General features: G+C 39.1%; 1 protein-coding gene across 17 annotated transcripts in view; it reads right to left on the bottom strand.

Moving 5' to 3' along the window:
- Positions 1-24,844, bottom strand: part of Pde4d (phosphodiesterase 4D) — a 1,369,518-nt gene that overhangs the window by 29,839 nt on the left and 1,314,835 nt on the right. For 15 of the 17 annotated variants that reach the window (XM_074077451.1, XM_074077450.1, XM_074077455.1 and 12 more), the window contains one exon: positions 21,904-22,016. In XM_074077451.1, the coding sequence (XP_073933552.1) occupies positions 21,904-22,016 (113 nt within the window). Of the gene's footprint in view, positions 1-21,205; positions 21,877-21,903; positions 22,017-23,192; positions 23,330-24,844 lie in introns of those variants that run through there. The other 2 variants (XM_074077463.1, XM_020178775.2) reach the window with 2 other exon arrangements.

Here is a 24,844-nt window from a genome sequence, read left to right as displayed (position 1 = left end):
GAAAATACCTTCAATATGATACCCACACCACCCCTCATGATTATCCAAGTTCAAATCCTTTGAAACATGATAATTTTGTTGTTGTTCTTCTTCTTCTTTTTTGGTAGTACTGGGGTTTGAACTCAGGGTCTCATGCTTTCTAGGCTTGCTAGGCAGACACTCTACCACTTGAGCCACTCTGCAAGCCCCCAAGTTCAAATCCTTTAGAACACAATTCTAACCTGTAAATTGGTTACTGTGGCAGCTAGTCTGCTAAGATACCTCCTAATGAACTACACTGCCCTAAGGTGAATGTGAGTTGACCTATGAACCAACAAGTGATGTATGGCTGCCCAGGTCACAAGAAACTTTGTAGCTTTCCCCTTGCCCTGACTGAATGTGCTGTTGAGATCTCTGCACCAACATGCAGAAAGTCTGAGGAAGTACATGCTGATTTCATAGGAAGAGGAGAGAGAGGGGAGGCAAGGCTCAGAGGGAGGGAAGGGAAGAGGAAGAGAGAGAGTAGGAGAGAGGGAGAGAGGGGGAGAGAGGGGGAGGGAGAGACAGAGAGAGAGAGAGAGAGAGAGAGAGAGAGAGAGAGAGAGAGAGAAACAAGCACACATGACCTCAGAATGAAGAAGCATCTCAGTCACCCAGCCCAGTAGACTAATAGAGCTTTCAGTTGACTCTGGTCCTAATGATCATGTACGACTGTCTAGCCAAGCCCAACTAACCCCCCCCCACCAAACCATGAAAACAAATAAAAGCTGACAGACATTTCAAGGCACTAATTTTGAAGTGATTTTTTTATGCAGAAATTAATAACATCAGTTATCAAGAGAATCAAATGAGATAATATATGAAAATACATACACAACAAATGATACATTGTAAGTGGTATCAGATGATGGTGATAATGACAATGATGATGACTGTAACATTTTCATTGTACCAACATTTTTTAAACTGTCATGTTTCTTCTTCTCTTTAAGATATACCAAGTTTCCTTTCAGCTGCATCACATCACTGTGTCTAAGGCCCCAAACATTGCCACTGCTTCCTACCTCATCTTATTGCCACTGACTTCCCCTCCCAGTCCCATACTGAACTCCACTGCCAGACCAGTTTTTCTTAAGCCCAGCCTGTAACTTCAAAACTAGTGACCATCAGGTGGGCCTTTTTGCTTCCTTGTGTGCATACCCTCTATGGGCTCCATACTGCTGGCTGTCTCCTCCACCACCACAAGCCTATTTTCAGCTGCTTTTTCACATCTCTGCTGTGCTCCTCAAAGGCTACTGCTTCGCCTTTCTCAGACACAGTGGGCAACCAGGTTCCCTATCTTTGCTAGTTTATTGCCCAGAATACCACACCATCCTTCTTTTTCTCTGCCTGTCTCAAACTTGTCTTTCAAATATTTAGTAATTTGCCCCACAGATGACATGGTTGAGATGCAAATCCAGGTTTCTTTCTTGGCTTTGTTCTTCACTGTGCATGTCAGCTTATGATCAACTGAGGTTGATGCAAACTCTACAACAATTATATGAATCTAGGAATATAGTCATTTATCCTCGATCCTTCTGTTGATGCTAGAGTGTCTTAAATGAAAGTACCCCAGTTGTTATCCCTGTGGTCAGATCACTGGAGAGGATGGACCCAACAACTAGAATAGTTAGGAAGCAGGTACCCAGAGAAAGGCAGCCCCACCTATAGTGGGACAAACTTATACTTGGGAGTGCATCATGAACAGGACATAGGTTCTTTCATACACAGAGCAGTTGACAATGACATGTACAGAAGAGGGAAAGAGGTCCAGAGAGTCCTCACAACACAGCTTAAGGGGCACTGCCACAGCTAGATCCAGGTTTCCTACTTGTAATCTGCAGCTCTCAAACACATAAATGGTTATATACATCAGTGTGTGTGTGTGTGTGTGTGTGTGTGTGTGTGTGTATGTATGACTTGAAATATAAAAAGTAATTTCCCTCAGCATTCAGTTCTCTTTTTCTGTCTTTTCCTAATAATTCTCCTCAGAATCTCCCAATGACATCCTTATTCCTCATGGTCTCAGTCCTTAACAGATACCCCAAGCAATTAACTATCTCTCTAGATTATTTTGGAGCATTTCAGGATATTTAAAATTCTGCTGATGGAGTTGAATCTTAACACATTAACATGCTGGAATCACTGATTTTGCAACATCAGCCAAGATAGAAAAAAGGCACATTTTGAGTAGGAAAAGGAAAAACAACTGAAAGAATGGCAATGAGGTCTCAGAGAGGTCAAGTGAATTGCTCAATGTCATAAGACCAGTAAGTAGCAGAGCTAGGATTTGAACTCAGGCTATCTGGCTTTAGAATTGCCAAAAACTGTATTTCATAAGCCAGACAGAAGATAAACGCTGCATGTTCTCTCTCATATGTGAAAACTTTAAAGCCAACCTGAAAGTAGACCAGTGATCACTAGGGGCTTGGAAGGGTGTGTCTGGGTATTGAAAAAGGATGATTTGATCAGTATATGCTGTCCCTATGTATGGAAATATCACACTGAATTCCATTAATATATACAGTTCATAGGGGCGAACAAAAAAACATTTCAGAGTTCATTCTCTATTCAGCCTGGAGTCTATAGGAAAGGTCTATTAGCATACTCAATTCTAAGCCACACATTATATTATGGTGCTTGAAATTCTTAAGAATAAGAATTCTTAGATTTCTCTAACCTAAGGAATCTTCCTGAGACTAGCACTGTTTTCAATAGTACTTATATTGTTAGAAAGTATCTTATAATCAATGTCCTATAACCAATCCACATTGATTTTATACCTTTCTATTTAAAATTAAAATTCTGCTAGTTGTTACTGAGAGGTGAATCTATAGAAAGCAGGGTCTCATATATCCTGTACTGTTCAGGTGAACATTCTATTACTAAGTGCTCCTGGGGATATTCTGAGACAAAGTTAAACTTTAGATATTAATGCCAATTGCCAAAGCAAATTAACATCTCTGAAAACTCTTCTTTCCTTTTGTTTTCAAATACCTTAAAAATACTTTTAGAGGCAGACAATAACCAAGAATTCATTATTTTAAATCACAAAATTTTAAATCCATTTTCACATCATGTGAACTGTACTTTCTTTAATTAATGTTAGTATTTAAAAAAAACCCTCAACTCTAGTAAATCACCAATATCTGCTTGTGTTTACTGCCCTCTAGTGATAAAAGGTCTGAATTTGACTGAAGAAAAGTTCTGTTACATTTCATAAAATGAAAATTTCTCTTTCAAGTATTATGGAGATTTAAGACTAAGAGGAACTCTAGGTTGATTTAAAAAAACTAAGTAAACATCTGAAAAACCCAAGACCCTATTTTCTTCACCAAAAATGCTTTATTTAAAATAGGAAACACCTGCAATATTTATTGAGAAAAGAAATTCTAATACAAGAAATTTTATTGAGTGGTTCCTTAAAGCTGATAACATGATACTTATCTGATAGCTGTACTTATATTTCTCTTCTACATAGAGTAACTCATTAAATGTTAGCAGAACATTCTGTACTTGTTGATACAGCTTGAATTTATATAGACACAGAATGATGTCTAACTATTTAGTCAATCTAGCTGGAACCTGTCCCCATTATCACTGTAACTAATAGGACTTTTTTTCACTGAAGAATAACCAGGGCAATAATTGCATATGCACACTACTCAGAAAGGAACAAACTCATAACTAATATCTTATTGAATGGGAATACGTTAGAGCTTTTCCCCTAAGATCAGGAATAGCATAGGGATGCCCACCTTTCCTTACTTTTATTTATCACAGTCCTGGAAGTCCTGGCCAGAGCAATTAGGCTAGAGAAAGAAAGAGGACATTCAATTCTGTATGGAGGTAAAATTTTTTCTGCTTGTAGATGACTTTTTAGATATAGAGAACCCTAAAGAGTTTACAAAAAACTGTTAGAACTAATAAACAAATTCAGTAAAGTTGCAGGATAGAAGTTGCATCAGCACACAGTAGTGGTCCTGAGCCACCATTCACTCATCATTGAATAGACAACAAATTTTGTGTACTCATTCTAGGTCGAGTACTGTACCAGCTGCTAGAGAGAGAAAAATCCGATAAAGTAAGTATAGCTTCTTGCACAAAACTAAATAATTTAAACAGTTGTATTCTTTTTTGTCACTTTTCAATGTTATTCTTTTCTACTCCTTGGTTGTCAGTCTGTTCTCCTTATAGTCAGTATAAATTTACCTCCTTAGAGTCAGTTTATGACCTTTCCCCTATTAAGATGGCTGTCTTGTCTGAGGCAGCATTTCCCAGAATATGTTGTAAAGAACAGCAATCCAATGTGACACTTTTCAGATGACTTCCACCATGAAATAAACTTCTGACATAGTGCTAATCTTTATGGATATTGTGAACATTAGTATACTCAAGGTCTGCCAAGAACTGGAACACATAACCTTGTTTTATTTTGTTTAACATAAAAATGCCCAAACTTATTTTACTGAACCCTTGACATTTCTAACAAGTAAAAATAAACCAAAGTACTAGGGTTTCATAGAAATTTCCTGTGAAAGTAATGGACTTTAAATATCAGACAGTAACATCTCTTAGAATGGTTGCTCACTTTCTCACTCAACAGATATTAAACAGCAACTCTGTACGAGCATGGGGATATGATAATGAACAAGACAAAGAGATAATTCCCTACTCGTGTAAAGCTTGGACTCCAGGGGCAGAAAGACAATAAGATGCACATCAAAAAATGAATGACAAACACTCTGTTCTTAGTGAGATGAGGGTTTGAAATCAGGGGTCTGTGCTCCCAAAGCAGGTACTCTACTGCTTGAGCCACACCTCTAGTACTGATAAACACTCTGGATAAAAAAAATAGAGCAACACAATGCTGTGATGGGGGATTGTAAAATTAGGTAGTCAGGAAAAGTAGCACTGAGAATGTGGTAGCTGTGAAGTGATCAAACTAACTAGAAAAATCCCTTTATTGTAGCACTGTTCACAGATGGCAAGATTCACAATTGCCAATTAAATGCTAAATCAACAAAATGTAATAGTTTACACCATAGAATATTACTTAGTCATAAAAAGAATGAAATCCTGTAATTTTCAATGGCATGGTTGGACCTGGCAAACATTAAATGAAGTAAACTATGCACAGAAACACAATTAGCACATGGTCTCACCCCTATGAAGACTAGAAAAAAGTTGATCTCATAGAAGTGGAAAGTTCTGGTGTGCTATAGATACACATAATATACTGCACATTTCAAAAACCTTAAAGAAAGGATTCTGAATGTTTGCGCCATAAAGAAATGATAGATAACGGAGGAGATAAATATGTTTAGCCTAATTTGAATATCATATAATGTGTACATGTAGTGAAACTTCACCTGGTACCAGAGTATGAACAATTTTTGTGATTCTGCTCTGTTCTACATAAGAACAGAATTAAATGTAAAAAGAAAAAGAAAATGCAGGGCAGAACACTCCTGACAATGGCTGACAGAACACGTTGTGGGGGTGACGATGGGGAATGGGACAGGTACCTGGGATGAAATGAGGGGCAGCGGAAGGCGGGGCTGTGTGGGCCTTGTCAGACTTCTAGAGGGTCTGACTGAGCAGGGAGGGATATGACTTGCATTTTAAACATGATGAGATTTGTATTTTAAAAAGCCATTTCTAGAAAGGATGTTTCATAGAAGGGCAAAAGCAGTTGGAAGAGGAGAGGAAGCACCTGAGGAAGAGCTGACAAGACTTCTTAACACAGACACTGGAAGGGAAGGAGAAGAATCAGCAAATAGAAGTGGTACAGTTAATACCTGCTTTGGATGGGTGATGGTGTCACCTGCTGGGAGGAGAGGACTGGAGGATGCCCAGATTTGGAGGAAACAAGAGGAAAGAAGCGTCCTAATGAGTCAAGTGCAAGAACGTTTAAATACACGAAGGTTTATGTATGGTTTTTAGTTGTCGAGGGAGGGATCTTTACCCCTTCCCTACCATGTTGTTTCCAGAGTTCCGAATAAAGAAAGCTGCTAGAGAGTTGAATTTTGAACAGAGATTCACTTTCAAATACTTCATGGACATTAGATTAGGATGGACCACCTACATCAAAAACCTTACAAAGCGTTTTTAGAACAGTCCAGTAGAAGGGGCATGGATACCCCCTCCTCCCTTTCCTTCCCTCTTCCTTCCTCCTCCCTCTCTTCTCCTCCCCTCTCCCTTCCCTTCCACTCCTCTCTTCTTCTCAAGGCAGGTTCTTGCTATGTAGTTCACTCTGGCCTCAAACTCAAGATTCTCCTGCCTCTGCCTCCTGATTTTTGGAATTAGGTATGCAGCTACCATGATTGGCCTATGTAATCAATCCAGTCTTTAAATATCTACTTCATAATAGATTACGAATGTGGAGGCTTAGGTGTCTCCTCACTAAACTCCATACAAAGTAACCCCAATTAGAGCCCAGCATTTACAACGGGCAATACTTTTAGTAAAGTCCTATGTCCTATTTAAACTTTTTGGGAATGAAGACATAACTGAAGGCAATAATAAAATTTAAAGTAGTGTCAGCATGGAATTTTGTAAATTCACAACAGTGACTAGAAATTATGGGGCATCAATGGTATAAAGCACAGGTTACTCTGCTGGTTGGCTTCATGTGAGTTCCAATCTTTGTTTTGCCTTCTGTGAACTCAGTTATTTAAGAGTTCTGTGTCATGTGAAGCGGATCAAATGTAATGTAGGTAATCTAGCACAGTGTATGATGCATGTGTCAGGAGCTCAATAAGTTATAATATCAGAAGAAATATTGTAACTTATCATAAGAAAAACACTCACATTAAAACAGTGGCATTAAGATTTCTACAATGACAGCTACTCCACAGCATATGCAATCAATGGCTTATCTGGAAACTACTAAAATCACTGATATCGGCTGAGAAAACTTTTGAAGATCTCAAATATACCAGGTTCATTTTCTCACAATGCACTGACCTGAAAAAAATGGGAAGCTCCAGATAGGAGTAGAGTACAACTCTTCATAAATAATAGTCTGCTTCTCCTAGATTTCCTCCCTTGTTGTGGGAGTCCATTCTACTCAACCTGAATGTAGATTACTATATTCAGTTAATATTTTCAAAAGAAGCCCCTTAAAATTTATCTAACTCTGAATACAACAAATGAAAATAAAATATAGCTCAGGGATTACGCTATGGAAGTTGCAGTGAGCAGAAGAGTAAATAAGATCCATAACCATTTCATAAAGATGCTACCAGTGTTACATATAGTAATCCACAGTTGAACATAAGCACTGATAACTGGCCTGTCACTTCCCCTCACAGCTAGGGAAGCAAGTGTATAAACAGAACATATGAACTTCCATTTGGGGTGCTAAGAAAACACACCAAGCAGATGGCTCTAACAGTTTCCAGAATACCAGTTCTAATAACCCACGAAATTGCCTGTCTCTAAAATTCATAGTAAAAAATCATAAAAGCTAAAATTTATTAAGCATCTACTATACGGCAAGGATAGTGCTGAAGTATCTGGAATTATCTCATTTATTTGATCAGTACTATCATTAGCATTTTATAGATGAGCCTTAAGGTCTCAACTATCAACTCCCAGCAGGCATCACCCTAATAAAATCCTGTTCTTCATCATATAGCTAAGTCATGACAATTGAAGGCCTATAGGGCATTTCTACTTAGACATGTAATTTTATCTCAATTTTATAACTAAAAATTTGACTGATATTTATTGTCCAACAATTCCCACCCCAAAATGTCTTCTCCCTGATTTTCTAACCACTATCTTTTCTATTACTTGCACTTAGAATTTCATACAGTTCTCTGGCTGCAGGCAGTCCCCTTCCTCATTCAATCTTTCTCCTGTCTACTTCTCTTGTTTCAATCTCATCCTACTTCAGATCCTTATTACTACAGTGCCTCATTTTTTACGATTCTTCTTGCTTTTAATATTCACCCTCAATATGATCCATCCTGCACACTGCCTCCAGTTGTACCCTTCCAAGATCACTTCATTGTTATTTTCCTAATAATGTTTTCCTTGTAATCAAATGCAAAGGTTCTTTATGATTTACAAGATAGTTGCAAATAGCACTGGCTGGCAAATAAGGCATCCTGCTGTGTGGCCCAGTCTACACTTCTCACACCTCCTCTGAGCCTATAATCTGATTCAATTCTCTGTTCTAGTTAGGCTCATACTTCCAGAACATCTACCACCCTCCCACCCCCAAAAACATACAATAAAGCTCACCAGAAGTGTCCCATTCTACCCTGCTTTCTCTAGCCCTGGACTACATATACCTCTTCCCTTGTTAGCACCATTATGAATCCTAAGTGCTCAAGATCCAGCTTAAGTGGCACTTTTTCTGGAACTCTTCTCAATTACTCTTCTTCTGAGTTGAATGTGCTCTGAACCTCTCTACAGGGCAGGAACACCATGAAGTACTCTGTCATCCATTAATTCACAACAGGCTTATTTCTATGGCTAGCTAAATTGTCAGTAGTATGCCTGTAAGTTTTGATGTCTATTTATCTATGACTTTTCATACAGACACTCATATATAAAAACTTTGCTTTACTTTTGCAAACACTTTGCTTTTCTTACGAACCTTGGAGCAAATAACCAGATTAAGACAAAAATTCTTCAGTGAACCTAAAAACTGGATTGTGGCAGTTTGCTGCTAAAAGGTACAAAGTAAAACTCTTCCTAATGATTTATTTTCTACGTGAAAGTAGTATCTTACCTAGAGAATGGTCAAGGATCAAACCACAAATAACAAAAGACACACCAAATTAAAAATGTCATTCAAAAGAGATGATGTCAATAAAGACTGAAATCAGGGTCATATGTCTAGAAACAAAAAGGTTTTATTTGTCCGAAGACAAAAGCCTTGGTAAAAAAGTAATATAGGACCGGTTTGCTCTAGGTCACTTTAACTTTCGTGTTCCTTGTTACTTCACCTGTAAAATGAAGTTGGTGAACAGGCTGATCTCACAAATCTCTTTCACCTCTAAAGACTTTTGGAATTTAAAAGAAAAAAGACTGGTTAAGCAGACCAAGTTTGATTTCTCTACAAAGCAGCTGACGGTGAGTGGAAAATGGAAAGGGATCATTCACCTATGCAGTGACTCATTTTCAACACTTATAATAACTGCACCACTAGGGAATTTCTTCTCTAGCTGGCTGTGGCTAGTGTCAGGCTCATGACTAAAACCTCATCATGGGGCTGGCACCAGATTCAAGGTCATCTCTTCCATTCCTGTTTCTCATCTGGATTGTCATTTTTAATCTGGGCAAGGATTAAAAGTTTTATTTTTTGTTCTTGTTTCTATTGCATGGGCAAGAGACACCTAGTATCTTCATACTGATCAATATTTGACATGTTCATTAATCATGACCTCAATATTTCACAGAATGAAAAAAATCATTTGGAGGTGCCTTGGAGGTCATCCAGGGTAAGGGAAAAGCAAAGCACAAGCAAAGGACCAATTTTTAGACAGTAGAATGATGATCTGCATGTAACCCTTACAAGTCTAGTAAGTCTTGTGGAACTGCCTTCATATATTTTTTAAAAGTAATCATAATCAAGTAGTCAGTGAGAGTGTAAATAAAAACATGCTATCACACAGTGCTAGGTTACTGAGCTAAAACCAAAATAAACAAACTCAGTGGGCATCACATATGCAAGTGAACGAGGCCCCATAAATCACCATGACTGGGTATCAGGATTTCAAAGGCACACTCTGTAAGCTTTCTCCCCGGCCTGTTGATACTAGCTCCAATTGCACAGGGTTACCTATATGGCAGCATATAAAGTTAACCTTTTCAGTTTAAAAATAGTTCCAGTCCTCATCCCTACTAAAGATAGGTCCCAGTGCCTCCCGTGTGTGTAGCACACTACGTACTTTACGTAAGTTTTGTTTAATTTTCACAGCACTCCTGTGAGCAGCTTATGTTAGTCCTGAATTACAGAGAAAACAGAGGTTCAGAGGGATTGAAGTGATTTAATTATCTAAGGTCACAACGCTACCATGCGTAGATTTACAGCCAAAAGAGGAATTGCTAAGATCATTAGAATTTAGGAGATTTAAAACTTTGAGAAAAAGGTTCACTTCTTCATCTGCTATTTGGTTGCATTTTACTCTTCCAGCATCTAATAATAACTTAGGGTATATTATAGTGAGTTAATCAGCCTAGACTTAAGTTGATGCAGTCTCTTCTACCCTTTTACAGCTTACACGTTGCTGTCCGACAGCCCATTAACTGCTGTTTTTCACTCCCAGGCAACACATTTCTCAGGGGATGACCCAGCCCCTTGATTGAGCAACCTACCCATGTTACTACTGGGCCAGTACTCAAGGAGGCAACAGGTGAAGGAGGAGACACTAGCTATGAGTGATAAAAGAGACCCAGTCTCATGAACTACAGGATGTCCATAAATGTCCCTCTCTAGTAAGTCCTATCCCTCCTCCTCCTCCCCCCCTCCATCACCCCAGCTGACCAGCTGACTATTCTCCCTTAAACATTCACACACTCTGGCTGACCCATCTGGGATTTCTTTTTTTCTTCAAGGCTTTCCTAAGAGCTCATGACAGCCATATTTCACCACATGAGCCCTGAGGTAGAAAGACAGCAGGAACACTAACTGGTCAGTTTCCCTCCAGCCAAGGAGAGCCCTAGGCTGGCTCAGACAGACATTCTGACTTGTTTCACCCCTCCCCTCATCATTCACACTTCTAATATATTCTCTGACTTCTTCTCTACCTTCTTGTCCTTCAGCATTCATCCCTTACTCTATCCATGAGTTTACCTTCTCTTCCCATTTTGACCCTGCTAAAAAAACAGACCTCCAAGGCTACCTCAAGAAGTCTCAAGACCACTTTTTAAAGTCCTAAACCTGCTTTGCCCTCCCTGAGTTTATCCTATACTTACTCTTATCTGCTACTGCCCCCCCACCATCAATAAGGTTTCATCCCACCCAATCCCCAAATCTCAGATCTGCTTAAGACACTGATCTCCTCATCCCACTGACCCCATTGCCCTTCCATTTATATCAGTGCCCTCTTACCCATCTGCCTGCTAGATTTCACTTTCAACCCAACAGATCTCCCATCATGCTCCTCCCACAAGCTAGGGGCCAGGTCGGCTTTGCTCCCATGTGACATGACTTGGAGAAGGAAGACAGAACGAGATGTACTACAGGACTCCCCTCTAGGAATTAGATTCTGCTGAAAGTGTTCTTGCTATTTTAGAATCTATTACTCACTAAATAAAAAAATATGTATGTCTGGATATATTTTGAAAATGCAGCCTGAGAATGTTTGTCCTTCTATCTCTCTACCTTTCCCAATGTGACAACCAAGAAAATAATCGTCTTTGCTCCCATTCAGAAGCATGTGGACCTTAACCAAGTTTAATTGAGTCTCAGTTTTTCATCTATAAAATGAAAGAAACTGTTTTGATATGTGATGTTCTGTTTCTAGGGCTAACCTAGAAATTCAAGGTCTGAGATTTGAGAAAAGTATACACAATCATGCCTACCATTAGAAGGTAAGGTACATATCTGAATTTTCTAATGAGCTATAGTCAAAGGTTGTTCATATGTGTGAAGTGGATAAAGTTAAAATATGTGGCATTAAGACTAAAGGGCAAGAAGTAATTTTCCACTGAATTACAATTTTCAAAGAACAAATGTCTTTCATATAGGTACTAATGAATCAGTGTGTAATAATTCAAGCTCTTTGTCTTTTCTTCTACGTATCCTTTAATCATTTTACTGCTCAATAACAATAGATAAACACATTAAGGTTTAGGCCCAAATGGTATCCTTCAGGAGAAACTAAGCTTTTCCTGGTCTATAGTAAAGAAATAAACCTATCTCAAGTAAAACATTCCCTATGATTTATAAAAACTCAGTTATCACTTACTCTTATGGAGAGCTAATAGAGAAGATTAAGAAAATGAAGAACAGAATATAAAAATATAAACATTTTTATCACAGAAAATTTTTGAAACTGACTTAAAATATTCGAAAGAAAAAGATACAAGAGGACAGATGTTTATTTTTAAAGAAGGGAAGGAATTAGTTAACAGTTATTCCTTGACTACCTAATCTATAACAGGCACTGAGCAAACCTCTCACAAAGTTTTCCCAAATCTGTCTTAATTTTTAATTATTCTTTTAACAAAATTTTAGTTTAACTTCTTTTGTGAAAAGGAGCTTCCTTGCAAATAATGAAATGATACCAATATATATTTAAAGCACTCCTGCAAGAATTCTACCACTTTAGCGAAAGCAATTCCAATTTGAAATCTATTCTTTCCTTAAATTCTTGTGACTAAGCTCATCATGGTTAAATTTACAGTTTGTTTTTCCCCTGGAGCTTGACAAAAATCTAGCAAATTAAGATAAAAGTCTTTCTTGTTTAAATAATCTCTTTCTTTCCTAAAACTTGGAATTGCTATAAAGGCATAAATAACACAACATCACCTTAGTAAGAAGTGTGCCTTTCTTAGTTTTTCTGTATGATTCAGTATAATTTGTAATTCCTTAAAAAGCAACTAATAATTTTGTTCGGTTAATGTTTTCTCTCTCTTTAGTTTCCCACTGCAGTGACATATCTATTCTTTAATGAGTTTGGATTGGAATGATCAAGTAAAATTAAAAGGAAAACTCTTTTGATACATTTTCTCAAAATACTTTGAAGAGTATTATTTCTTTAAGATGTGTTCATTCATATTTAAGTCTAAAACAAAAGTAAAACAACCAAAATAGTTCTATAAGCAGAGATAGCAGTCTCAAAATCAGCCAGTTATTTTCTGAAATGGAGAAGGCACATACACACATTGCCAGAACTTATTCCAACATGGCAGCCACATCTTTGCCTGGTTGCTATGGACACATCCCCATCACGCCTGTGCTTTCTACTCTCCAGACCTGTTTATGACAGGCCGAGGTGTTTCCTATTATGGTGCCTATGTCTGCCCAGCATACTGTTGCCAGGAACAAGTGCCAGAGGCTGCCACTACAAGGATTACGGAGCAGCAGACGAGAGATGCTGATGGGAACTCAAGTACACCCTGGGCAAAACTTCACAGAAAACTGCCTAACAGGCAAAAGCCAACATACATGTCCTTTCTTCCCAAGCTAGTAGGGACAGCATTCAGACAAGAATGCTAACAATAAGGATGCTATTTTAAAATAGGTAGAGAAAAGAATAGTTTAATGCCATGAATATGGCTTGTGCGGTTTTTTGCTTGTGCCACTATAAGCCTTTAATTTAAATAAGACTAATCTAGCTTATGCTGTGATAAAATTTCTGAGAGAAAAAAAATCTATATGCAGAAATGAACTTCTTAAATGAGAAATGCTCAGGATTCTTGTAAAAAAAATACTTTCTTTAAAAGCAGGAATTATAATGCTCAGCCTCTAAGTCTACCAATCCAAGCGAAGAAACGGCATTTACGCTAACCAACATCAAGTGCCTGTACTAATTTATGAGTGTCATATTGACACTCATTGAGTTTGGGTTATGAGAACTGTAGAAAGCCTCATCGTAAGAGTAAAACAAAGACAAAATACTACACTAAGAGTTATGACAGCCACAAATAAAATCCCATGGAAAGTCAGAGAAAGGGCATATATCCAATTAGGGGATCCTAAGTGGGGAGGGATAGAGGAAGACAGGACAAAATGATCTCATACAGGAGGCAGCATTCCAGATAAGCCTTTGAAGATGGTTAATTTTTAAACTTTTTGCTTTAAAAGTTTTAGATTTACAGAAAACCTGTGAAGATGGTACAGAGTTTCTATACACTCCATACCCTGGTTTCCTGAATTTTACATTTTACATTAGTATGGCACATTCATCCCAATTATTGACCCAGTATTGGTACTCCATTAACTAAGGAGCCAAAAGCTTTCCTTAGCTTTCACCTCATGTTCTTTTTCTGTCCCAGGATCCCACCTAAGATACCATGTTACATTTACTTGTCCTGTTTCCTTTGGCTCCAATTGCTGTGAGTGTCTTAGATTTTCCTGGTTTTTGATAACCTACGCAGCTTTTAAGAGCACTTGTATTTTGTAAAATGTCCCTTGACTGAAATTTGTCTGATATTTTTTCATGGTTAGATTGGGGTTATGTATTTTGGTATGGAAATCACACAGACGCCAAGTGTCATTTTTATCAGATCACATCAAAGGTATATAGTATCAACATGACTCACCACTGTCAATGTTGACCTTGATAACCTGGCTCAGGCAGCGTTTACCAGTTTCTCACTGTAGAGTTTCGTACCACCACCCCACCCTTTGTAGAAAAGGCGGTATTACAGCTGCACTTAAGGACTGAGGAGTTATATCCTTCCTCTATGTGAGCAAAGTGGCTATAAAAGTTACTTGGGATTCTCTTCCACAGGAGCTTTGTCTCTTCTCTCCCATTTAATTGTTTCCTCAATCATTTTTATCAACATGGACTCGTGGATATTTGTTTTATATGCTGGGTCATAATCTAACACCACATCAGTTTCTGGCTCAAGTTCTTCCAGCTATGGCCACTAAGAGCTCTTTCAGATCGTTCTCTCACTGGTCTAATGTGTCCCCGTCAGTGTGGGGTTGTTTCTTTGACCAATATCTACTTTCTGGTACCAGAAAATGCTCAGGTATCATCTTTTCTATTTCCTGCCTGAGTCCTTAAAATCAGCTATTTCTCCAAGGAGCCCTGATTCCTTTAACTGGAAAGTGGTGTTAAAGACCAAAATGTGGATGCTATGTGTGCTCATGCTACTTGGGTGTGTTTGCTTTTAGGCCTTCTCAGTTGACAGAACAAGGAAAACACTTTTGGTGTACTGGATGGTTAAGATGGTGTGAGGTGGAATGGAGGACTATAGTCTGAATAACTGTTTTAACATTATGTATTAATAAGAGATTTTGTGCCTGGGTTATTTTCAGTTTCATTCAGAACAATAACAGAGACAGATTCATTTACAGAAAAAACCTGGTCAGACTATTCTCTACTGTTTTATGTCTTTCTGCTAGAAAAAGCTCAGAGAGCATACAATTCCAGCTACTAGAGGCAGAGATAGGAGGATCATGTCTTAAGACCAGCCTGGATAAAAAGATAGCTTAGCCCTATCTCAAAGAACAGTCTGGGTGAGATAGCATGAACTTGTAATCCCAGCTGCCTGTAATTGCTCTTGGGAGGCAGAGGAAGGAGGATTGTGGTCTGAGGCCAGCCTGCATAAAAGCATAAGACTTTATCTGAAAAACAACTAAAGCAAAAAAAACTGGAGGTGTGGTTCAAGCAACAGACTGCATAGCAAGCACAACTTTTATTTCATGAAATCATCATGGCAACTATTTAACAGATGAGCAAACTAAGCAGAAATGGTAAAGTGGTCCAATTTACATCTAGTAAAAGGCAGAGAGTGAATCCAACCCATGCAGCCTGGCTGAAGGAGCGAGCTGCCCAAGGAACATGGATCTGAGGAATGGGAGGTTTCTGCTGAAGGGACTCACACAATTTTCTCCTCAGTGGTGAAATCTCATTGAAGACCAAGAAGGAAAACTGTACATTGTTTAAACCAAACATATCTTTCTAACCAAAAAGTGACCCTCAATATTGTTTTGCTCCTGATTTAGAGGATTACATCCAAAACTATGCCCAGTGCTCATAAGTGGAAAGCAAAATAACTTCAAGGTGACCTCCAGCTGCTTTCTCATTGTGTCATACGTTAATTTGAATGTACATATGAAAAAATATAACTAGAATCTTAAGTTCATGACTTCATGCATGCCACTGCTTAAGACGGGACATTCAAGCAAGTATTCACATTTTAAAACTGCATCAACTTTAAACCTTTAACATCTAATAGTAGACATGAAAACACATGGAACTGACAGTTTGAGAAACACTAATTTAGAGTATAATTTCTTACAGATTAGAAATAAATATTACCTTCTTACATTGCAAGAAGTATAGGACACAGGGTTTTTCTTAATTTTGCTTTCTGTGTATATTCCAGAAAGGCGAACATGTGTGATTTATAGAGTATTTAGTATATGCCCTGCAGCAAACTTGGCTTTGCGTACATTATAGTTAACGCTGTCAACAAAATTTCAGTTTTATTTCCCCTTTTGTTATTAGTGTTTATAAATGAAGAAATTGTGCTTTAGAGATGTGAGGCCTGCTGCCCAAAATATTAGGTAGGAAAGAGCAGAGCTGGAATTTGAAAACAAGTTTGCCTGATGACAAACACCTGTGTTCTTTCCACTCTGCAGAGCACCCATAAGCATCAGTGGTGCACACCACAGGCCAGGGAGTAAATATCACTCCCTGTTACACACAAAGTACAATGAAACCACACCAAAAAAAAAAAAAGTCCAGAGTACTAAAGATAACGATAAATAAGAGTACTTTATTAAAGGAAAAGTATTCTCTAAGAGTAAAAGATTACAAATCTTTTTGTATTTTTGCTTAGTAACCCAATTGAATTTCCTGGTGAATACAGTAGAATTGATTTTTGTTTAAGCAAATAGTAGGCTCGTTCCCCAACTGTTAGTAAAAAAAGAAAATCTCTTCTCACAATTCTTTCAAAGCTAGAGTGAATATTACAATAAAGAGCTGCCATCCTTCCATTTTATAGAAAGATCTCAGACTAATTATACCAATTAAACTATCACAACAAGCAGCCAAATACAGATAGAATTATAATAAACCCCATCTATGTACACTTTTCAAAAGAGTTTGTCTCTCTGTATGAACAAGAAAAAAATCAAATTCTATGTATTTCATGGAGTGACTGAAAAATTATGATAATCAACGTATTTCACACCTGCCATATATTTGTATCTTAAGTAATAGTTACAATCTATGTGACAGTCACAGAAATCTTAAATGCTTCAAATGTATTGCCTATCATCCTTGCTACTTGGAAAAAATTTGTGGTAAAGTACTGTTTTATTCTGGATAAGCCTTATATTTTGATTTTTTTTTTAAAGAGAAGTAGAATTCACAATGCTCTTAAAAGTTACAATGTTCCCATAAGTTAATCAACAAGTAATAACTGAAAGCAAGTTTCTAGTAATGATTAATTTATTACAGATTCATAAAATGACAAATTTTGATAATTAAATATTAAGAATAGTTAAGCTTACTGACACAATACTGACATAGGAAGTGATTTGATGACAATTGGAACATTTTATTGTTCTTTTAGTCCATAGTGTCTTGCCAAGTGAGTCAAGAACCTTACTACTCAATGAAACAAAAAATTCCATTGAGTTTCCTTCTTTTCATTATTACCTCAAAGCAAAGAAAGTATTTGTCTAATGGTTTATAAAAACAAGGATTCTAAATCCTTCATGCTCAATTTAGGGCATGATGTGTAAGCTACATAAATCTTCCCCCCATCCACCTTTATTAAGAAATCAAACTCAAAGTTTGAGTTTTATTAAAAGAAATAAAACTCAAAATATAAAAAATCAAGTTTCTATATCTATAGAAGATATTTTCTTTCAAAAGTTAATGTTTTCCTATAGGTATATTTATTAACTCTTAATAATCCTCTTTTCTAAATTTTAGTATTTTAATGGAGAAAACTTGATTTTTCGCCCCATAAATTAAAACCCCTTTTCCAACTAACTTAGCTTTGTTCTTAGAAAAAGTTATACATTCACTGCTATTACCCTGTACTTATACATTGCTGATGTATCTTAGGACTAAGCCATTTTTAGGAACATCTCAAATTCTTCCAGCATCCTTCCTGCCTGGAAGAAAATCAGCAGACTGCTGAGTCTATGCTATACATTGACCATTACATGCCAGCAGGGGGAGCAGCCAGAGAAAGCACTAAGAAAAACCTCACCAGAAAAGCAACTTAATTTATAGGCAACAGAAACAAGTGAGAAATGTCTGCTAAAAAGCAAAGAGACAAAATAAATTCCAAAAAGAAGTCATAACCACATTTGCAAAGCTAGTCTAAGTACCTTTGGAATGAACTATAGAAAACCCTTAAGTCTCTTAGAAGGATGCTTGAATCCTAACTTCAATACTTTCAGCATGAACCTCAGTAGCTTCCAGCAATGACAAGCTTTGGAACTGTCCCCAAAAGTAGAGGGAAAAACAATGAAGATTTTTATTCTGGTATGTTGTTAGGAGAACTCAAAATAATTTCATTTTCTCCTTCAAACATCACTGCACTTCCACTGAAATGTGTACCATTAGGTCACAAGAGGATTAAGTTACAGGGTTCCAGAACACACTCATTGCAAGCCCTGATGCCCAGAATCCTGTCCTGCCCTTTTCACCACCTCCCAACCCCAATATACTTCCATATGAGAAAGCCAAGCAACCTGAAACTACTCTGCATCAGAAGATATTTGACTAAAAAAAGCATTCTAGCTTTGTAAAATCTGTTCAAAACGACGGACTCACCAACCCACATGACATCTTATCTATCCTAAAGATTAATAAGGGCTGTGTTTTCAGAAAACTGAAAAGTATTTACTTCTGTCTGGAATTCTACACCTGAATTTCAGAAAAGACTAAATTTCTAATTAGAATTTCAAAATGCTCAATTATCTAAGTTAGATAAATATAGTTCATGGATTTATAAAAATCCATAAAACATAAAATGTCTAGCATAAATTACATCTGAACGGTAAGTAAACAACAAAAAAAGAGTAAATATTGTAGCCAAATAGGCAATCAATAAAGTTTGACCTAAATCCTAAACTCCTACACTGAACTTTCAAAATAGCTATTAGTATGCCCATATTATGCTAAAGACAAAGCTGGAAAAGTCTGCATTGTTGCAATAATGTAACTCAGCTAGCAAGGAGCAAAATCATGATTGAACTTCCAGGCTTGTCTGCCTCCAAAGCTTTGAAGCCTCACTAAAATTGCCCTCAATTGTAGCAATGAATTCTAGAGGAAATCTGTACAAATCTCGGACAGATTAATGTGCTTGTGAGGGTAAGTACTGTATATTTAATTACTCAAATTAAATGCCATCTGGAATCCCTTACCTCACTTGGTGCAAGCGCCCTACATGTGTTACAGCCTACCCTGGCCTTGGCCAAAAATTCAATAATTTTCCTGTCTCAATACCATCAACAACCAACATGTCCAGTATAATACAAATACAGAAAATGTAGCTCATGGCTTCAAAAGCACCGTTTAAAAACTATTAAGTGTTTTAGAATCTTTTTGTTATGATTTTTAAACATACATACATTATTTGTTAACCCTTTTGTTAAATAGATTAAGGCATCAGTTTCTTTCTTCCTAACATCCATATCCATCACCCAAAATCAATATTTTCTATTAAAATGCAAAATCCTGACTTCTTACTCACAGTTTCATTGTACTTTCTAATCTATTGAAGTAAAAATTTTAAATCCTCCACAGAGAAGAAGTTAGAGGAAAGTTATCCACATTTTTTCAAAGGCAAAAAGAGAATAAGCTGAAAACACTGACAGGATGGGTGGCGATAAGATAATAACCAAAAAGCAATGTAGTGATGTGTTGAGTAAGCTCCACGTATTTACAGTCCAAATTTAGGGTAGGTGTCACTCACAGGGACCTTCAGATCAGCTGTTTCAACTCAGTTTATGCCTCTTGTGGATGTGACTTCTTCGTCTCTTATCAAGCACAAGGGTAATTTTACAACCCATACCAAGGGTTTTCCTTCTTTCTAGGCTAATCCCTTTTCAGCTCTAAAAAGTCATGTGAGAACACTAACTTAGAAACGAATGAATTAAAAAAGAAATGAATGACCTAGATACTAGAAGTTTAACAAGAGCTTCAGCTGAGCTAAGCTTAATTTTAAAAATAAGTGTTGTCAATAATCTTTTAACCATAAGACATAAACACAGCTAGAACGACTTTGCCTATACTTCACTTCAACTAAATAAACCCACCTTGCACACAAGCCCTGCAACAGTTAACTCAGAGTTCAGTTTTTGAGTGTTTGCAATGAAGTTTTTCTTTTTTTTTTTAATCCCTCTTATTTGGTGCTCATGAAAGAAAGGTATTATTTTGATCAATTATTGTGACCCAGAATGTTTTTATCTTACTGTATACACATAAACTACCTCACAGTTGAAACCACTTAACATACATTATTAGATCTCCTATCAATTATTAAACTCCAACATAGGTTTTGTCATTAAGAATATGGATTTTAGGGAAAGTCACTGTTGCTGCTCAGGTGCATTTTGCTGAAAAAGTACTGTCAAATAATTTTGAAAACATAAACAAACTGTGCATCTGGCTAGGTGCATGCAGAATTTGTTTTGCCTTTTACTACACAGAATCAACCAGACAAAAGAATTAAGAACTCAGACTCACTGAGAAGGGTCTCACTCAGCATTCAGAATACCGGAGCTATTCAGCATATGTCTACTGCTACTGTGAATCAAGTTGTAAAAAAAATTCTATTTTATAAAAATAAGAATTTGCTAATCAAATGAGAACAATGGCACCTAATGCCCCTGCAGGGAGTGACTGTCCCTGTAAGAGAGCACTAACAGGTCATTCTAATAAGGAGCCATGCCAAATTTACAAATGAGGCACAAATGACAAAGAAAAAAACAAAGAACCAAAACACCATAGATGTGATAATCCGTATAGACATGGCATGGACAGGTCATCGTGCATAGTGGTAGGTTAGCATCACCAGGCGGTGTCTCAGCGACCCTTTTTATTTGTTTGAAGCCAACTTTTCACTTCAAGAACAATGCAATCTATACAAGCAATGTTAACAGATAAGACAATCAAGAGGCTGATAGGTGATGGCATTTTTGTAATAACTGCATGAGAAATAAAACAGGTGGGATAAAAACTATAGTAAGCTAAAAAAAGAAAGGCACCACTCTTGAAAGACATGTACACATAAACAGTAAAATGACATAACCTTCCTGACCTTGTAAATAAGTGGCCAAAAATATGTAAGTATCTTTAAGAGGCAATTATGTCTAACTGCCACACAATATTACTACTAGTCCTCAGTGGCTGAATCCCTCGTCCAGGCCATCTGCATCCAACATGCACATGCCTCCTTTTCTGTCCTCTCATCCAGCCAAGTCATTAAAAACATACATAATCCCCATTATTCCTTTACAGAACTAAAGACAAAAAGAATGAGAATTCTCCAAAATGCAGCAAAACTGAAAATACCCTACCTTGCCTTTCAGGCTATTTTACGGTTGTCTCATGCTGAAGGTTACTTCTCAGCCCCCCAAACTCCACTAACTGCCAAGACCAGCGTCTTGCACAAATGCCCAGCTCAAGCCTGGTGGTAACTAAATGACCTCAGAAACCTGGACTTGGTCTCCAAGACTGAAGGAAACATAAGGCAATGATCAAAGTGAACCTTCTAACTTTGTTAACGTTTCCTGTGGATGTGTGTAGCGCACAGAATATATAAAGGCTGGGTTCTTACAGGGTGCCCTGACAACTAGATAAATGAGGGTTAAGATTCCAAGTTCAGTGAACTCTTCTGAGATATGGTGGCATCCAAGTGACACCCAGCAACTCATTTCCAACCAGGAATCCCAAGAATACGTTTAAATATGCCAAGCCACCAGACCCTACTGGGTTTCTGCTACAAGGGCAAAGTGTCACTTAGGAACCCTGCGACTTGGGGATACTAAATCAAACTGTGTCAAAGTTGCTTTTGCAAAATGTTTAGTTTGTCTAGAGTGTGTGGAAGACAGAAGGAAGGCATGGAAACAGGAACCTCCCTCCAAGGAAGCAGAACAGCTAACATGCAATAAGCGTGACAAATTTCTCTATTTCCCCAGGGCCACAGGGACTGGTGCTTCACCAACATGGGTATCAGCAGCCTAGGGGCATCGGTGACAGCAGAGCAGGGGCTTACCTTGTTGGAGGCCATCTCACTGACGGAGTGCCTGGTCTGCAGGGTCTCTAGCTGGTCCAGACACCAGTCCAGCTCCTCCAGGGTCTCGCTGGCCAGTTTCTGGTAGGCCTCCTCTGCGAAGAGATAGGGAAAGGGGGACTCAGTTCTCAAGCGCTTCACGGGGCGGCCAGCGAGTTCAACGGGGGCCATCCTGCCATACCCCGCCATGCTCGGATGCCCGGTGCCCACACATGAGGGCTGCTCCTTCATATTGCCAAGCCCGGCAGCGTGATGGGGGCCGAGGCTCTGCTCCCGGGACGGCGGACGGCGGGCAGGCACAGTTTCTCCAGCTTGGCGTCGCGGATCGGCCTCCAGGGAGGGGCGCGCAAAGTGCGACAAGCCAACTTTTACACTGGGACGTGGGTTGAGGAACCAGGATGCGACTTTTGGACAGCGCGGCGGGTCCGAGTCCTAGTCCTGGATCTCCACACTCTGGAGGATGGCGATGGGCAGGCGCGCACGCCTGGGTACCCGCTGCGCAGAGCAGCGTCTGGTCCACCTCCGGGTCTCCTTGGTCCCGGGTCTGAGCGGCGGCCCCACGCCCGCCCCGCCTTGCCAAGCCTTCTGCGCCGCACTTGAAACGAATGAATCAGCCGCGGCCGGGTGCGCGGCCACCACGTTTCCTGTTTTCTTTCTCAAGTCCTCGGGCGGCGGGCTCAGCACTGCTCCATCGCCGCGGCTTTCCGGGAACACTCCCCCCTCACGCCCCTCACGGCCAGGCGCAGTCTGGCTCCTCCTCAACTCCCTTACAAAAAGATTCCAAATTGCAAAAGCCTGTCCATGCCACCCGCTGCGTCCTTCCACTCAGCCCCGCCACCTCGCCGTGGCATCACTCAGCGCAGCCGGGCGCCGATCGCTTTGAAGCGTAGCCGGGAGGCGCGGGCGCCCGCGTGTGTCTGCAGGGCTGCGGTGGGGCCGCCTGAAGGAGGAGAGCGGCGGAAAACCCGGCGTGGAGCACCCGCAGCCCGCCGCCCGGGGTCGTGCCCGGCGCGGGGCTCAGGCGGGGCGCAGGCGGGACGTGGCGCGCAGGCGCGTGCGGCCGCGCACCTGCCCCGTGGGGACCCTGCGCGCCCAGCAGGGCCGCTGTCCCTTTGGTCGCCAGAGCCTCCACGTCTCAACCGCCCGCAGCTTCCTGCGAGGTCGCACCAGGAGGGCCTGGTGGGCGGCTTGAGCCAGGTGATTTAGGACCGGTCCAATCATTTCTGGAGGTTTAGGTTTTGGGGAATTCTGAGGGCTGAGGATTTACTTACTTTAAGGGAGCAGAGTTGGGGATAAGAGCATTTCTATTAAGAGCAGACTCTTTCAGTACCCAACCCAGCCCATAAGTACCAGGCTTGTAAATTTGGGAGAGGACATAATAAAGTAAACGTAGTGTCGTGGGTCGCAACTTCTTAGGATTTGACAATATGCTATATTTCATATTGCTTAAGAGTTATCTTAAAGCAACAGCAACATGAATGAACCACAGGGTAAGGAGAGTTTACACATGCCCTGCATACGTGCTTCCTTTGAGGAATTGCACAAGAACAGGATGGTCTTGTGATGCCAAGGACGAAAGTCTGGAAGGGTGTTTCTAACCCAGTGTACAGAATAAACTACAAGCGCAAAGACCATACCCAAAGACATTATAGGCTTCTATTTACAAAATCTGATCTGGGGACTAAGGATGCTCTCGCTACCCTGATCACTTCAGAGAAAACTTCACAATAATAACGGGGGTGGGGGGTTTCGCCAACCCTTCAGAGGGGGAGAAGTCCAAACTCCCAACTGTCCCCCTAATAAACTTCGTCATTGTCAGAAAGATGCTGAAAAGCTTACATGAAGTAGTGGAATCCCTTTTTTGTCTTCCAATCTACAAGTATTGCTGTCAAAGAAATTCTGTACTTGAAATTTAGACTCCACAAATTATCAGTGGTACCGCAAAGAATTTCACAGATAGAACGTCAGGATTCTGGGATTTTCCAGATAGGCTTTTACACGGAATTTGTAAAAGTTAACAATAAATTTCAAAGTGTTTGTTACATGGTTTGTTGTTATCAAGGATTCTCGAGCTCTTTGCTCTTCAGTTTGAGTAGTCTAGGTTAAAATTTACCTCTGTTTTTCTTTTTTACTTTTCAGCATCAATCTCTGTAAATGCATACTTTAGTTGAACAACCAACTACCTTAATCTTGTCATGTGAATTAAAGTGTAAAATTGAAGCTTTTCTTCCTTAATAAAAGGAACAACCTTAAAGCTAATTTTAAATGTAAGCATAACATACTTTATCTGTACATTTTCCTTGATTATAAACTATAAAATATTACACGCTTACTATAAAAATGAAACATTACACACAAAGTCCCTTGTAATCCTATAACCTGAAGATCCCAAACAATAATTCAGCCCATGACAGTAACACAACCATTGTTAATTTTCTGAATCCCTTTCATATGTAAGCATATACCATTACTTACTCGCCACAGTGGTATATTTACTCTGTGCTTTTGCTGTTGCTTTTCCCTCCCTCTATTATGAAAAAACAGGAGTATAGGAAATTGTAAAAGGAAATTAACTTAGTTTATGGTCATTCGAGGTGTCTACAGTTAGCAAATCCAATGGGTTGGAGGCATAGCCATTGTGTAAGATTTATTCACTGCCACCTTTTCAGTCATTTTTTTAGACAGAGGTCCCCTCTGCATCTCTAAGGCTCTGTTTTCTATGCTCTTCTTCCGTTCCTCTCTCAAAGCCTGAGCCCCCAAGGAACATCCAGTTCATGAACTCTCCCCCACCACCCCCATTTTCACTAACTTCCTAAAGGTTTTCTGAAATCACAAGTACAAATTCAGGCTTTAGATCTAGCAGGATATTGCTCCACGTATAGTGTTTCAGTATTTACTTTTTAATGTGGAAAAGTCATTCAAT

The sequence above is a fragment of the Castor canadensis genome, chromosome 6 (assembly GCF_047511655.1).
Source record: "Castor canadensis chromosome 6, mCasCan1.hap1v2, whole genome shotgun sequence".
Taxonomy (NCBI): Eukaryota; Metazoa; Chordata; class Mammalia; order Rodentia; family Castoridae; genus Castor; species Castor canadensis.
This window is presented reverse-complemented; position numbering and strand designations above follow the sequence as displayed.